The sequence below is a fragment of the Hemibagrus wyckioides genome, linkage group LG11 (assembly GCF_019097595.1).
Source record: "Hemibagrus wyckioides isolate EC202008001 linkage group LG11, SWU_Hwy_1.0, whole genome shotgun sequence".
Classification (NCBI taxonomy): Eukaryota; Metazoa; Chordata; class Actinopteri; order Siluriformes; family Bagridae; genus Hemibagrus; species Hemibagrus wyckioides.
In genome coordinates, this window is record NC_080720.1 from 596,224 (window position 1) to 610,796 (window position 14,573).

Genomic DNA, 14,573 nt, shown 5'->3' on the forward strand with positions numbered 1-14,573 from the left:
TTAACTCCAGGAACGAACAACAATGACATGAGACATGAGCAGAAACGGATCCATTTGATCTTTAGGAGCGGTTCTGAGAGTTAGGGTTCTACACAGAACTCTTCTGGGTTCTAGATGGACTCCAGTGTAATGAGGAGTTCAGAGACTCCATGATGCTTCTGTAACAAAGCAGTGTGGCTTTCTGATGAACTCCTAATTTATACCATGTGTTTAAACACAAGTGTGTGTGTGTAAGTGGATGTGTGTGTATTTGTGTGTGTGTAAGTGGATGTGTGTGTATTTGTGTGTGTGTAAGTGGATGTGTGTGTATTTGTGTGTGTGTAAGTGGATGTGTGTGTATTTGTGTGTGTGTATGTGCGTGTAAGTGGATGTGTGTGTGTAAGTGGATGTGTGTGTGTGTGTGTGTTGAGCGGATGTGTGATGAGCAGAATTTCCTTTTCATTTTTTCCCTGTGAAACATCCTGGTCAGTGTCCTAAAGGACTATTCGTCCTGCATTATTGCCTCTGTCAGTAAAATGAAATTGACCTTCAAAATCGGATGACCACTGCATGTAAGTAAACATCAGTGGAAAACCTGCAGTGACACTCACAAACAGACCAGGAACATTTGCTTTAGATTTCACAGCAGTTCCTTTTTGCATATTTGTCACCGTCTGTGAGTGTGCCTGTGTGTGTATGTCTGTGTGTGTGTGTGTGCGTGTGTGTGTGTGTGTGTGTGTGTGGGCGCGTGATCACATCTGCTTTGCATTATGACTCTTAGTCACTCCTCAGCTCGCGCAGCTGAACCTCTGCAGTAACGATCACAAACATTTTATTTGTTTTTCCTTCATCTCCATGGTTACAAAGGTTTAAACCACAACAGATAAAAGGAAGTGTGGAAGAAACTTCCTCTGTAGTACATAAAATGGACAGAGAGAAGAGGGAAGTAAGAAAGAGAGAGAGATGGAGGAGTGTGTGCCACTCCCTCTGTGGAAAACACACACACCAAGTTGAACCAAGTTTTCCTGAATGATTTGAAAGAGTTTCATCACCGGACCAGAATTAAAGCAGCTTCAGTTTTACCCCATCATCGTTCTCTCTTCAGCACACAATCATGGACTTTTTGAGTCTTTCTGCATTTTATTTCTCTTTATGACAGAACAGAGAACACAGAAAGAGTGGAAAATTTGATATTTTCACATTTATGTTTATGTTCTATCAAATGTCAGAGATTTTGAGGCCCGGTTCGAGATGTCTGCAGATGTTCTTACCTTTCTTCTCAGATCATCCAGGATGGCGTTGTACTTGCTGTAGTCACGTGCATCTGGTCCAGCTTTCTCCATGGCCTCTCTGATCTTCTGCTCCAGTATGCTGTTTTCTTTCTCCAGCCTGTGCACCGTATCCAGGTACGAGGCCAGGCGATCGTTAAGGTTCTGCATCTGACCCTTTTCATCTCCCAGGAAGCCTCCGGGTCCAGAGCTGAGACCCGCTCCGGTTCCTGCTCCAGCGCCGAGGCCTGAACTCACCTTAAAGGCGCTGGAGGAGGAGATGGAGGAGATGGAGGAGCCAGGCGGAGCGGAACGCAGGCTGCCGTAGGCCGAGGACGAGGAGATCCGGGAACCATAACCTCCTGCTCCTCCGTAGATGCTGGCGGCACGGTATGACACGGGCGTGGCACGAGAGGTGTAGAGTGAGTGTCTACTCATGGTGATGGAAAGATGAAGGAGCTAAAGGAGAGGTGAAATAAAACAGAAGAGAACTCTAGAGCTGTGAAGGACTCGAGAGAGAAGTGCAGACGGAAATGTGGGGCTTTTATACTGCACACACACACACACACACACACACACACTCCTCCTCTGTTCCTGGCCAACAGTCTCTGACCAGCTACAGCCCATCCCACGTGGCCATTTTTTCTCTACAATCTCCGAACAAAAGTTTTTATCCCCCGCCTCCCTGCTCAGATCTCCTCCCTCTCTCTCTCCCTCTCTCTCTCTCCCTCCCCCCTCTCTCTCCACCCCTCTCTTTCTCTCCCCCTCTCTCTCTCCCTCTCTCTCTCTCATGAATTTAAACATACAGACACATGTACAAACTCTACAGCTTTCTTCTCCTCAGCTCTAACACATTTTTTCTAAAATATACTTCTATAACACACGTCTAAGGAACATGTTATTTGTTTTAAAAATGTAGACAAATTTACAACTTCTAGCTTCATGTCACTTCAGTAACAGAGCTTATAAACGCTCATAAACACTTTAACATGCTCCATATTCGAGGGATACATTTTATGCATATTGATATTGATTTGTTAAAATAGAATAGAATAGAATAGAATATACTGAATAGAATGGATGATGCTGTAATTCCATTAAGTCCTGATTTTGACTCTTTAGGGTGAAGATTATGACCGTTTTTTTACGACTGAGCTAAAACAGGAAGTGGTTATTGTGATATTAAAGACTGACATTAAACCTGTCTCTTCATCACTTCCTCTTTAATACCAGCTCAGTGTTCTACAGTAAAGAGGCCTCAGGATTCCAGCATCACTGTCTTCACTAACTAACAGGAGCCAATCTGAGCTGCGTGTCTGATATCCAACAGTGCAAAATATCATCAGATCCTCAGGAGAAAGTCCGCACGCACAAACACACGCACACACACACGCACGCACGCACACACACACGCACGCACGCACACACACACGCACACACACATACACGCATACACACACGCACACACACACGCACGCACGCACGCACACACACACGCACGCACGCACGCACGCACACACACACGCACACACACATACACGCATACACACACGCACGCACGCACACACACATACACGCACGCACACACACACACGAACGCACACACACACACACACACACACATACACACACGCACGCATGCGCACACACACGCGCACACTCACACGCACGCACACACATGCACACACACACCTACATAATATTAAGACAAAGTGTATATTTTGGTAAATTTTTCTTTTTTAGGACCAAAAATCTGTATTTCTGTATCCATGAAATTTTTCACAAGGAATTTCCCAACTTCATTCATGCATTCTCTTTCTTTTTCTTTTTTTTGTTCTTTCTTTCTTTTTCTTTCTTTCTTTCTTTCTTTCTTTCTTTCTTTCTTTCTTTCTTTCTGATGAAGTAAAGATGAAGACACTGCTGAAGATTAACTGAGGATTAAGAATTTCAGTCAGGTTTCAGGCCCCATCATAGTAGAGAAACTGCACTAGTTAAAATCACTAATGACTTGTTTTTAGCTTCAGACCAAGGCTGCATCTCCATTTTAGTCCTTCTTGATCTTAGTGCTGCATTCCACAGTATAGATCATAATATCCTCATAGATCACTTACAAAATCACACAGGTATGCAGGGACAGGCATTAAAATGGTTTAGATCCTACCTGTCTGATCCATACCACTTTGTAGATTTAAATGGAGAACTGTCCAGTGTAGTGGACAAAACCAGATGAAATATCTAATTTGTCTACACTAACTGTGCGTGTTAAAGATATTAGAGATTAGATGACCGATAATTTCCTATTATTAAATTCTGACAAGACGGAGATATTACTTATTGGTCCAAAAACTAGTCCACAGAAGCTCTCGCAATTCAGCTTGCACCTAGAAGGATGTACTGTTACTACTAGCTCAACAGTGAAAGACCTGGGTGTAATATTAGACAGCAACTTATCCTTTGAAAATCATATTTCCAGTATCACAAAAACAGCCTTCTTCCATCTTAGAAATATTGCCAAGCTTAGAAACATTTTATCTGTATCTGATACAGAAAAACTAGCATTCATACATTCCTGACCCCCAGACTGGACTATTGTAATGCATTACTAGGTGTTTGTCCTGCATCTTCAATAAACAAGCTACAGTTAGTCCAGAATGCAGCCGCCAGAGTTCTTACCAGATCAAGAAAATATGATCATATAACCCCAATATTATCATCCCTGCACTGGCTACCTGTTAAACTTAGAATTGACTATAAATTAGGCTCTAAGGCTCTAATTGGTTTAGCTCCCACCTATCTCTCCAGTCTCGTGGAGACGTTACACGTCTCAATCCACCACGCTCTTTAAGATCGCAAAATTCCGGACTTCTAGTAGTTCCCAGAATATCAAAGTCCACAAAAGGTGGTAGAGCGTTTTCGTATTTAGCTCCAAAACTTTGGAACAGTCTTCCTGACAGTGTTCGGGGCTCAGACACAGTCTCCCAGTTTAAATGTAGACTAAAGACTTACCTCCTCAGCCTGGCATACATCTAACACATCCCATAACCTTGTGCTCCAGTACATCTGATTAAATACACATCATCTAGTGCTGCTAATATTATGAACAGCAGCTACGCTAATGCTGTTCCATTGTTTCCCTTCTTCTACCCATCCCGAGGCATACAGAGACTGTGCTCCAGTGGCATCCGGAGATGGACCGGCTCCAGCCGGGTTCTGCTTGTGAGGATTGGGATATTCAAGCAGCGCTGTGGACAACAACCTCCTTATTGATTTACATAACACTATACACATGCTGTATCTACATCACACAATTGTCACCCAAATGAGGATGGGTTCCCTTTTGAGTCTGGTTCCTCTCAAGGTTTCTTCCTCTTACCATCTAAGTTGTGTTGTGTTATTGTGTTGTGTTATTGTGTTGTTGTGTTATTGTGTTGTTGTGTTATTGTGTTGTGTTATTGTGTTATTGTGTTGTTGTGTTGTGTTATTGTGTTGTTGTGTTGTTGTGTTGTGTTATTGTGTTATTGTGTTGTTGTGTTGTTGTGTTATTGTGTTGTGTTATTGTGTTGTTGTGTTGTTGTGTTATTGTGTTATTGTGTTGTGTTATTGTGTTATTGTGTTGTTGTGTTATTGTGTTGTGTTATTGTGTTATTGTGTTATTGTGTTGTTATTGTGTTGTTGTGTTGTTGTGTTATTGTGTTGTGTTATTGTGTTGTTGTGTTATTGTGTTGTTATTGTGTTATTGTGTTGTTGTGTTGTTGTGTTATTGTGTTATTGTGTTGTTGTGTTGTTGTGTTATTGTGTTGTTGTGTTGTTGTGTTATTGTGTTGTGTTATTGTGTTATTGTGTTGTTGTGTTATTGTGTTATTGTGTTGTTGTGTTGTTGTGTTATTGTGTTATTGTGTTGTTGTGTTGTTGTGTTATTGTGTTATTGTGTTGTTGTGTTATTGTGTTATTGTGTTGTTGTGTTGTTGTGTTATTGTGTTGTGTTATTGTGTTATTGTGTTATTGTGTTATTGTGTTGTTATTGTGTTGTTATTGTGTTGTTGTGTTGTTGTGTTATTGTGTTGTGTTATTGTGTTGTTGTGTTATTGTGTTGTTATTGTGTTATTGTGTTGTTGTGTTGTTGTGTTATTGTGTTGTGTTATTGTGTTATTGTGTTGTTGTGTTGTTGTGTTATTGTGTTATTGTGTTGTTGTGTTGTTGTGTTATTGTGTTGTGTTATTGTGTTATTGTGTTGTTGTGTTATTGTGTTATTGTGTTGTGTTATTGTTATTGTGTTGTTGTGTTGTTGTGTTGTTGTGTTATTGTGTTGTGTTATTGTGTTATTGTGTTGTTGTGTTATTGTGTTGTTGTGTTGTGTTGTTGTGTTATTGTGTTATTGTGTTGTTGTGTTATTGTGTTGTTGTGTTATTGTGTTGTTGTGTTGTGTTGTTGTGTTGTTGTGTTATTGTGTTGTGTTATTGTGTTATTGTGTTGTTGTGTTGTTGTGTTGTTGTGTTGTGTTATTGTGTTGTGTTATTGTGTTGTTGTGTTATTGTGTTATTGTGTTGTTGTGTTGTTGTGTTATTGTGTTGTGTTATTGTGTTATTGTGTTGTTGTATTGTGTTATTGTGTTGTGTTATTGTGTTATTGTGTTGTTGTGTTGTTGTGTTGTGTTATTGTGTTATTGTGTTGTTGTGTTATTGTGTTATTGTGTTGTGTTATTGTGTTATTGTGTTGTTGTGTTATTGTGTTATTGTGTTGTGTTATTGTGTTATTGTGTTGTTGTGTTGTTGTGTTATTGTGTTGTGTTATTGTGTTGTTGTGTTGTGTTGTTGTGTTATTGTGTTATTGTGTTGTGTTATTGTGTTGTTGTGTTGTGTTGTTGTGTTGTGTTATTGTGTTGTGTTATTGTGTTATTGTGTTGTGTTATTGTGTTATTGTGTTGTTGTGTTGTTGTGTTATTGTGTTATTGTGTTGTTGTGTTGTGTTATTGTGTTGTGTTATTGTGTTATTGTGTTGTTGTGTTATTGTGTTATTGTGTTGTTGTGTTGTTGTGTTGTGTTATTGTGTTATTGTGTTGTTGTGTTGTTGTGTTATTGTGTTGTTGTGTTGTGTTATTGTGTTGTGTTATTGTGTTATTGTGTTGTTGTGTTATTGTGTTGTTGTGTTGTTGTGTTGTTGTGTTATTGTGTTGTGTTATTGTGTTATTGTGTTGTTGTATTGTGTTATTGTGTTGTGTTATTGTGTTATTGTGTTGTTGTGTTGTGTTGTTGTGTTGTGTTATTGTGTTATTGTGTTGTTGTGTTGTTGTGTTATTGTGTTGTGTTATTGTGTTATTGTGTTGTTGTATTGTGTTATTGTGTTGTGTTATTGTGTTGTTGTGTTGTTGTGTTGTGTTATTGTGTTATTGTGTTGTTGTGTTGTTGTGTTATTGTGTTGTGTTATTGTGTTATTGTGTTGTTGTATTGTGTTATTGTGTTATTGTGTTGTTGTATTGTGTTATTGTGTTGTGTTATTGTGTTGTTGTGTTGTGTTATTGTGTTGTTGTGTTGTGTTGTTGTGTTGTGTTATTGTGTTATTGTGTTGTTGTGTTATTGTGTTGTTGTGTTGTTGTGTTGTTGTGTTATTGTGTTGTGTTATTGTGTTATTGTGTTGTTGTATTGTGTTATTGTGTTGTGTTATTGTGTTATTGTGTTATTGTGTTGTTGTGTTGTTGTGTTATTGTGTTGTTGTGTTATTGTGTTGTGTTATTGTGTTATTGTGTTGTTGTATTGTGTTATTGTGTTGTGTTATTGTGTTGTTGTGTTGTTGTGTTGTGTTATTGTGTTATTGTGTTATTGTGTTGTTGTGTTGTTGTGTTGTGTTATTGTGTTATTGTGTTGTTGTGTTGTGTTATTGTGTTGTGTTATTGTGTTATTGTGTTGTTGTATTGTGTTATTGTGTTGTGTTATTGTGTTATTGTGTTGTTGTGTTGTGTTATTGTGTTATTGTGTTGTTGTGTTGTTGTGTTGTTGTGTTGTGTTGTTCAGAACACCAGCTGTAACAGACACTGGAAGTGACGGTCTGATTGAGGTGATATTCGAACTGTGTGAAATTTTTACTGTTGAAAAGAAACAATAGAAGCTCAGATAAAAGCAGCACTTTATTGTGATTCAGAGCTCCGTGTGATCCACACTACAGAATAGTTAAAGGTGTAATAGAGCTGGAGGAGAAGAGAAACGTGAGGAACCTACAGAGTCTGTGTGAAAATCAATCCCCCCTCCCCCCTCCCCGTACCTGGGTTTACAGGAAGTTGAACAGATCAGCACGTGGAACAGCACAGGTTTTATCGCTGTGGATTTACAGAGCTGTTTTAAAGGGTGCCAATATTTTTGTTAAAAGTGAGTGTCTAAGATAAACAGACTGTGCACTGTGTTCACACTCAGAACATCACTGCAGGTTAAAGCTTAGTTTAAACTTTATTTAAGGACGGGTGATGCTGAAAATATCTTCTTTCTTTGTCATTCTCTGACTTTCCTCCCTTCTTTCTCTCTCTCTTCCTTTTCTTTTATTTATTTCTTTGTCTCTCTCCTCTCACTCTTTTCTTTTACTCTTTTCCATTTATTTGTCTTTCTTCTCTTTTTCTCCCTCTCACCCTTGTCTTTCTCTCTGTTTTCTCCTTCGGTTCTTTGTTTCTCTCTCCTTTTTCTCCCTTTCTTTCTCCTCTTTCTTTGTCTCTATCTCTTTCTCTTTATTTATTACTTCTTTATTATTACTGTTCTTTTTCCCTTCTTTCTTTCTTTCTTTCTTTCTTTCTTTCTTTCTTTCTTTCTTTCTTTCTTTCTCTCTCTCTCTCTCTGTCTCTCTCTCTCTCTCTCTCTCTGTAGAAGACTGCAGTGGTCAGTGTTTCCTCCAGTGAGTGTGTAGTAAGTGTTTGTATGCTGGATTGTGTAACAGACATTAGTGGATTACTGAGTCAGAACCAGAATATTTCATTAGCTGAAACTCTTTACTTTATATTTATCACAAACCGTTACTTGGACCATCCGCAAGACCAAGTCACATGTTTTGATATGAAAAGCAGTAAGAAATGAACTGTGGCCTTGTTTTAGGTCCAGAGCTCATTCCAGTCCATCCCACTGACTGAGGGCCGATTCAGCACCATTACACACTGCTCCGGGGAACAGAGAGAAGGAATGAAATGGCGTGACAGTGAGTCATACTCCACAGCCCAGTTATGTGAGCCACCACACTGCCTTCTCACACGCAAACACACACACACACACACACACACACACACACACACACACTAAAGAATAGAGAAGTGAGATTTTCAATTTTTATTTTTTTTACCTCTTGAAATGAAAGACAGCCTTGGAACTTCCTCAACACTGCTGTTTTGTTTAAACGAGGCAGACATTCGTTTCCTTGGCAGCTGTTTTCACTGAAACTTTTATGTTTTGTGGTTCCCTGTTTTTTCTTTCCTGGAGCTCCACCCAGTTAGCCACAAAACTGCCAACTGCATTGTCTAACATGCAAATGAATGGCCTTGAGGGGGGGGGGGAGAGAGAGAGAGAGAGAGAATAAAATGCTGCTTCATGAAATGTGAAGGAAAAAATTTAACATGTTCTTAGTACACCAATAAAACTGCTAAAGCCTTCACCTGAAAATAATGCAGTAAAATGAGGAATATACACTATATTGCCAAAAGTTTTGGGACACACCTCCAGATCATTGAGTTCAAGTGTTGCTTTCAGGGGTTGGGCTCCGCCCCTTAGTTCCAGTGAAAGGAACTCTTAATGCTTCAGCTTCATACCAAGACATTTTGGACAATTTCATGCTCTTTGTGGGAACAGTTTGGGGATGACCCCTTCCTGTTCCAACATGACTGCACACCAGTGACCAAAGCAAGGTCCATAAAGACATGGATGGGTGAGTTTGGTGTGGAGGAACTTGACTGTCCTGCACAGAGTCCTGACCTCAACCCCATAGAACACCTTTGGGATGAATTAGAGCGAAGACTGTGAGACAGACCTTCTCGTCCAACATCAGTGCCTGACCTCACAAATGTGCTTCTAGAGGAACGGTTAAAAATTCCCATAAACACACTCCTAAACCTTGTGGAAAGCCTTCCCAGAAGAGTTGAAGATGTTATAGCTGTAAAGGGCGGGACAACTCCATATTACATTCATGTACATGTAAAGGCAGATGTCCCAAAACTTTTGGTCTGACTCGCAGTCTCCGCTCTAAGAGTTCCTTTCACCGGACCAAGCCCAACCCCTGAAAAACAACACCTGAATTCAATGATTTGGAGAGGTGTCCCAAAACTTTTGGCAATATAGTGTATTTAGTTTGCTCAGCTGGACCAGATGTTTTAAGGCTCCATTTACATGTCTTTTAAAAAATACAATTAAAAATAATCTTTGTATTTTGTAGGTAATAAACACTTAAATAAGTTACATTTAAATTATTAATAATTATTGTAACCTTTACATTCCAATATTTCTGACAGTGTTTTACCCCCACACTTCTATCTGATCCGTTGTGGGGGGATTTGAATATCAAGACAGCAAGCAGAGAAAACCCACAGTGGATCTTCTAAATATTCAGCAAAGGTACATCATCTATAATTATGGCAAACCTTCAGCTTTGTGTAAATTGTAGGATATTTAGTAAATCTTCCCCTGTCATTAGCGTCAGTTTCACTGTGATAAGTGTATTTTAGTTATTTTAGTGTAGTTTAGTTAGCTCTTTAACAGAAGATTTGAACTTTAGAGGTGTGCATGCAGGCCCTAGGGAGGGTTAGCGATAGTGAGAGCAGTGAAGTGTCTGTAGGCGAAAATCTGGATGCCTTAGGCGGAGTAGGTTACCCCAAGCTCCAGCGTTAGAGCCCTCACAGAGGGGCGACTGGGTGACGACTCGGATGCATAGTTGCAAAGCCAAAGCTAATGCTAAGGCTTGCTCTCGGGAGCACCTGCATGTTTCTTTAAACAGATAATACCAGTAGCAACCAAACTAAAATACTTTTAGTACCTTGTAGGGGGCTGTGCCTAAATCTGTCTGTGCCTAAATCTGCAGGTTGACTGGCTATGTGCCTAAATCTTTTAAGCTAGGGTTAGACCCCTGTCAGCTGTCCAACTACAGCCCAATATTGATATTGGCCTATATAGTCGAGGTTTGTTTTTTTAATCAAGGGTTTGATAACCACTAGATTTAGGCACATAGTCAGTGCTAAAGGAAGAATTAATTATTTTTAGAAGGGGTTCAGTAGCTACTGGTAATATCTGTTTAAGGAAAGATGTGGGTAAAGGATCTAGAATGTAGGCTGAAAGTTTTGAAGAGGAAATTAGCGAAATTAGATCAGGCTCTTGAAGTGGAGTGAAGCACTCTAAGCTCTGATCAGAAATAGTTATATTATCTAAAGCAGGCGCTTGCGGCTCTTTCACTGCTCTTGTGTGGCTCTTCAATCTATCATTCAAATCTATCTGCGTTTATAATCGCAATTTATTTTTAAAATGTCAAAACAATTTTGCAAAAATAACTGGGTATATATTTAAATACATTTCAATTCAATTCAATTTATTTTGTATAGCGCCTTTTACAATGAACATTGTCTCAAAGCAGCTTTACAAAAGAAGAAAACAGAGAAAGGGGAGGGGAAAATGAAAAATAATAATAAAAATAAAAAATAACTAATTAACTAGAAATAAGAATAAATTATTAAATTCTATAGTTAGACTATTTTATTTTATCCCTAATGAGAAGCCAACGGTGGCAAGGAAAAACTCCCTGGGATGGAAAGGAAGAAACCTTGAGAGGAACCAGGCTCAGAAGGGAACCCATCCTCATTTGGGTGACACTAAACAGTAAATAATGTAACTGTAGCTGATTAATGTCCTTTCTACAACAGCAATCAATGACCCATGAGGAACTATTAGGTCAGTGTAGTTTCTAAGGTCATTATAAACACTAGTTCTTTGCTGTCAGAAGCTGACAGATGAAATGGCAGATCTGTGATGGTGTGAAAGTCCCCAAGTGGCTCTGTCCATGGCTGTCTCCTGGTCCACACAGATCCATCCACAGCATCAGTGGGTACCACCAAGTGACCAGACTCCGACCAGGGGTAGGGCAGTGGTCACACTGGAAACTGGCAAACACTGGGAGCTCAGGAGTGGGGTGTATAGCTCCACAGAGAAGGTAGAGAGAGAAAGAGAAAGATATTAAGTTTCTGATCATGTGATGCTTAAAGACAGTGTAGAATTATGTGTAAAGTGCAGGCAGGGACTCCAGCAACACTAGCTATGACATCATAACTAAAAGGGAGAGCCAGAAGGTCACAGACATGAAGGCTTCCTGGGACATAAAGCGTCCAACCACTTCACAGTCAGCAAACCTGAGCGACTTGTGAGGATGGTAAGGTGACAGCATCCAGACATCCCAGTCACCAAACACTCTATGACCATGAACCTTCCAGATCTGCTCCTTTACCTAAGAAAACTATACATTAAAAGCTCGACTAAACAAATGTGTCTTCAGCCTAGACTTAAACATTGAGACTGTGTCTGAATCCCCAACACTAATTGGAAGGCTGTTCCATAACTGTGGGGCTTTGAAAGAGAAAGCTCCGCCCCCTGCTGTAGCCTTTGCTACTTGAGGTACTACCAAGTAACCAGCACCCTTTGATCGGAGTAGGCGTGGCAGATCATAAAAGACTAAAAGATCGCTCAGGTACTGCGGCGCGAGACCATTTACTGCTTTATAGGTCAGTAACAGTATTTTATAATCAATGTGAAATCTGACTGGGAGCCAATGTAGTGTGGATAAAATAGGAGTGATGTGTTCATATCTTCTGGTTCTAGTTAGGACTCTAGCTGCTGCATTCTGGACTAACTGGAGCTTGTTCCTGCTCCTACTGGAACATCCAGACAGTAAGACATTACAATAATCCAACCTAGAGGTAACAAAAGCATGAACTAATTTTTCTGCATCATGAAGCACAACATATTTCTTATCTTAGCGATATTTCTAAGATGGAAGAAGATGAGCTACATGAGCTTCGAATGAAAGACCAGAATCAATAATCACACCAAGATCTTTTACTGCTGGACAAGATGAAACCAAAAGACCATCCACCATTACTCTGTAATCAGAAAGCTCACTTCTAACTGCCTGTGGTCCTAGTACAAGCACCTCTGTCTTGTCCGAATTAAGCAGGAGGAAGTTAGTGACCATCCAGTGTCTAATGTCCTTTACACATTCTTCTATATTAATAAGCTGGTGTCTCTCATCTGATTTAGCTGAAACATATAGCTGTGTGTCATCTGCATAACAGTGGAAGTTAATACCATGTTTACGAATAATTGCACCAAGGGGTAACATATATACAGAGAAAAGCAGTGGGCCTAAGACAGAACCTTGTGGAACACTGAACATAACCTTGGTATGCATGGAGAAGTGACCATCTAGATCTACAAACTGATAACGGTCAGTCAAATAAGACCTGAGCCAGGAGAGGGCTGTTCCTTTAACACCAACAACATGTTCTAGTCTATCAAGTAGAACAGTGTGGTCAATGGTGTCAAAAGCTGCACTAAGATCCAGTAACACCAGTAAGGAGACACAACCCTGATCAGAAGCCAGTAACAGGTCATTGACCACTTTAACCAGTGCTGTCTCTGTGCTATGATGAGGTCTAAATCCTGACTGATACATTTCATAAATGTTATTTCTATGCAGGTCTGAACAGAACTGCTGTGCTACAGCCTTTTCTAGGATCTTGGAGATAAAGGGCAGGTTTGATATCGGTCTATAGTTAGACAGCTGACCGGGGTCGAGGTCCGGTTTTTTAATCAAGGTTTTGATAACTGCTAGCTTAAAGGATTTAGGCACATAGCCAGTGCTTAGAGAAGAATTAATTATTTTTAGAAGGGGTTCAGTAGCTACTGGTAATATCTGTTTAAGGAAAGATGTGGGTAAAGGATCTAGGATGCAGGTAGAAGATTTTGAAGAAGAAATTAGTGAAATTAGATCAGGCTCTTGAAGTGGAGTGAAGCACTCTAAGCTCTGATCAGAAATAGTTATATTATCTAAAGAATTATCTATCAGATAATATGGTTTTAAATTAATAGTCTGAATTTTTTTGCCTGATATTGTCAATTTTTTCATTGAAAAAATTCATGAAGTCATTGCTACTGAATGTAGATGGTGTGCGCTTTTCTACAGTGGTTTTACTCCTAGTTAGTTTTGCTACAGTGCTAAATAAAAATTGTGGATTGTTTTTGTTATCTTCGATTAGGGCAGAGAGATACGCTGATCTAGCAGTACTAAGAGAATTTTTGTATCTCAGAAGGCTTTCCTTCCATGCAATCTGGAATACTGCTAATTTAATTTGACGCCATTTACGCTCTAGTTTCCTAGCTGATTGTTTTAAAGCTCGTGTGTGGTCGTTGTACCAGGGTGCTAGTTTCCTGTCTTTAATTTTTTTCCTTTTAAGTGGAGCTACAGTTTCTAGGGTGTTCCGAAATAATGACTCCAGGTAATCAGTCACCTGGTCAAGTTCTGTAGGGTCGGACGGTGAACCAATCACGTGTGATAATTCTGGGAGACTATCGGTAAATCTCTCTGCAGTAGGAGACGTAAATATACGCTTCATACAGTAATGCGGCAATTCGAGCATCTCGTGTCTAAGACGCATTCTAAATGAAACTAGATCATGATCTGAGATAGCTTCCGACTGTGGAAGAGTGACTATGTTTTCTATATTTAATCCGAATGTAAAAATGAGATCCAGAGTGTGACCTCCATTATGAGTGGGTCCTATTACATTTTGATTAACACCTAATGAATCTAAGATGGACACACCTGCTGTTCTCAGAGGGTCTTCTGGCTTATCAGAATGAATGTTGAAGTCTCCTACTATTAATGCTTTGTCTAAAGAAACAACAAGGTTTGAAGTAAAATCTCCAAATTCACTGAGGAATTCAGAGTATGGCCCTGGGGGTCTGTAAATAACAATTAGTGGAATTGACTCTGTGAACTTATTATTAGTACTTGCATACGTTAGGTTAGTATAAAGAACTTCGAATGTGTTGAACTGATGTCTGGGTTTTTGTGTGGCGCTTAGTTATTATCATGAATAACTGCGACACCTCCTCCCCTGCCTGTTAGACGCGGTTGATGTATATAGATAAAACCAGACGAACATCAGAATGAGTACATTAATATAAATCTGTGCTACTGTCAGAACATAAAGGTTCTTCTCACATTTGTAAAAACACCTCAATGACACATGGCTAATACCACATTCTACAATAAGGACATCATAGCCACAGTCAGACAATGTGGTAGTGTGATGGTGTGGGCAGGGCT

General features: G+C 39.6%; 1 protein-coding gene across 1 annotated transcript in view; it reads right to left on the reverse strand.

Moving 5' to 3' along the window:
- Positions 1–1,781, reverse strand: part of krt18b (keratin 18b) — a 5,586-nt gene extending 3,805 nt beyond the window's left edge. Inside the window, exon 1 of the mRNA XM_058403492.1 lies at positions 1,251–1,781. Within this exon, the coding sequence (XP_058259475.1) occupies positions 1,251–1,685 (435 nt within the window). The 5' untranslated portion in view covers positions 1,686–1,781. The remainder of the gene's footprint in view (positions 1–1,250) is intronic.
- Between the last annotated feature and the right edge of the window lie 12,792 nt (positions 1,782–14,573).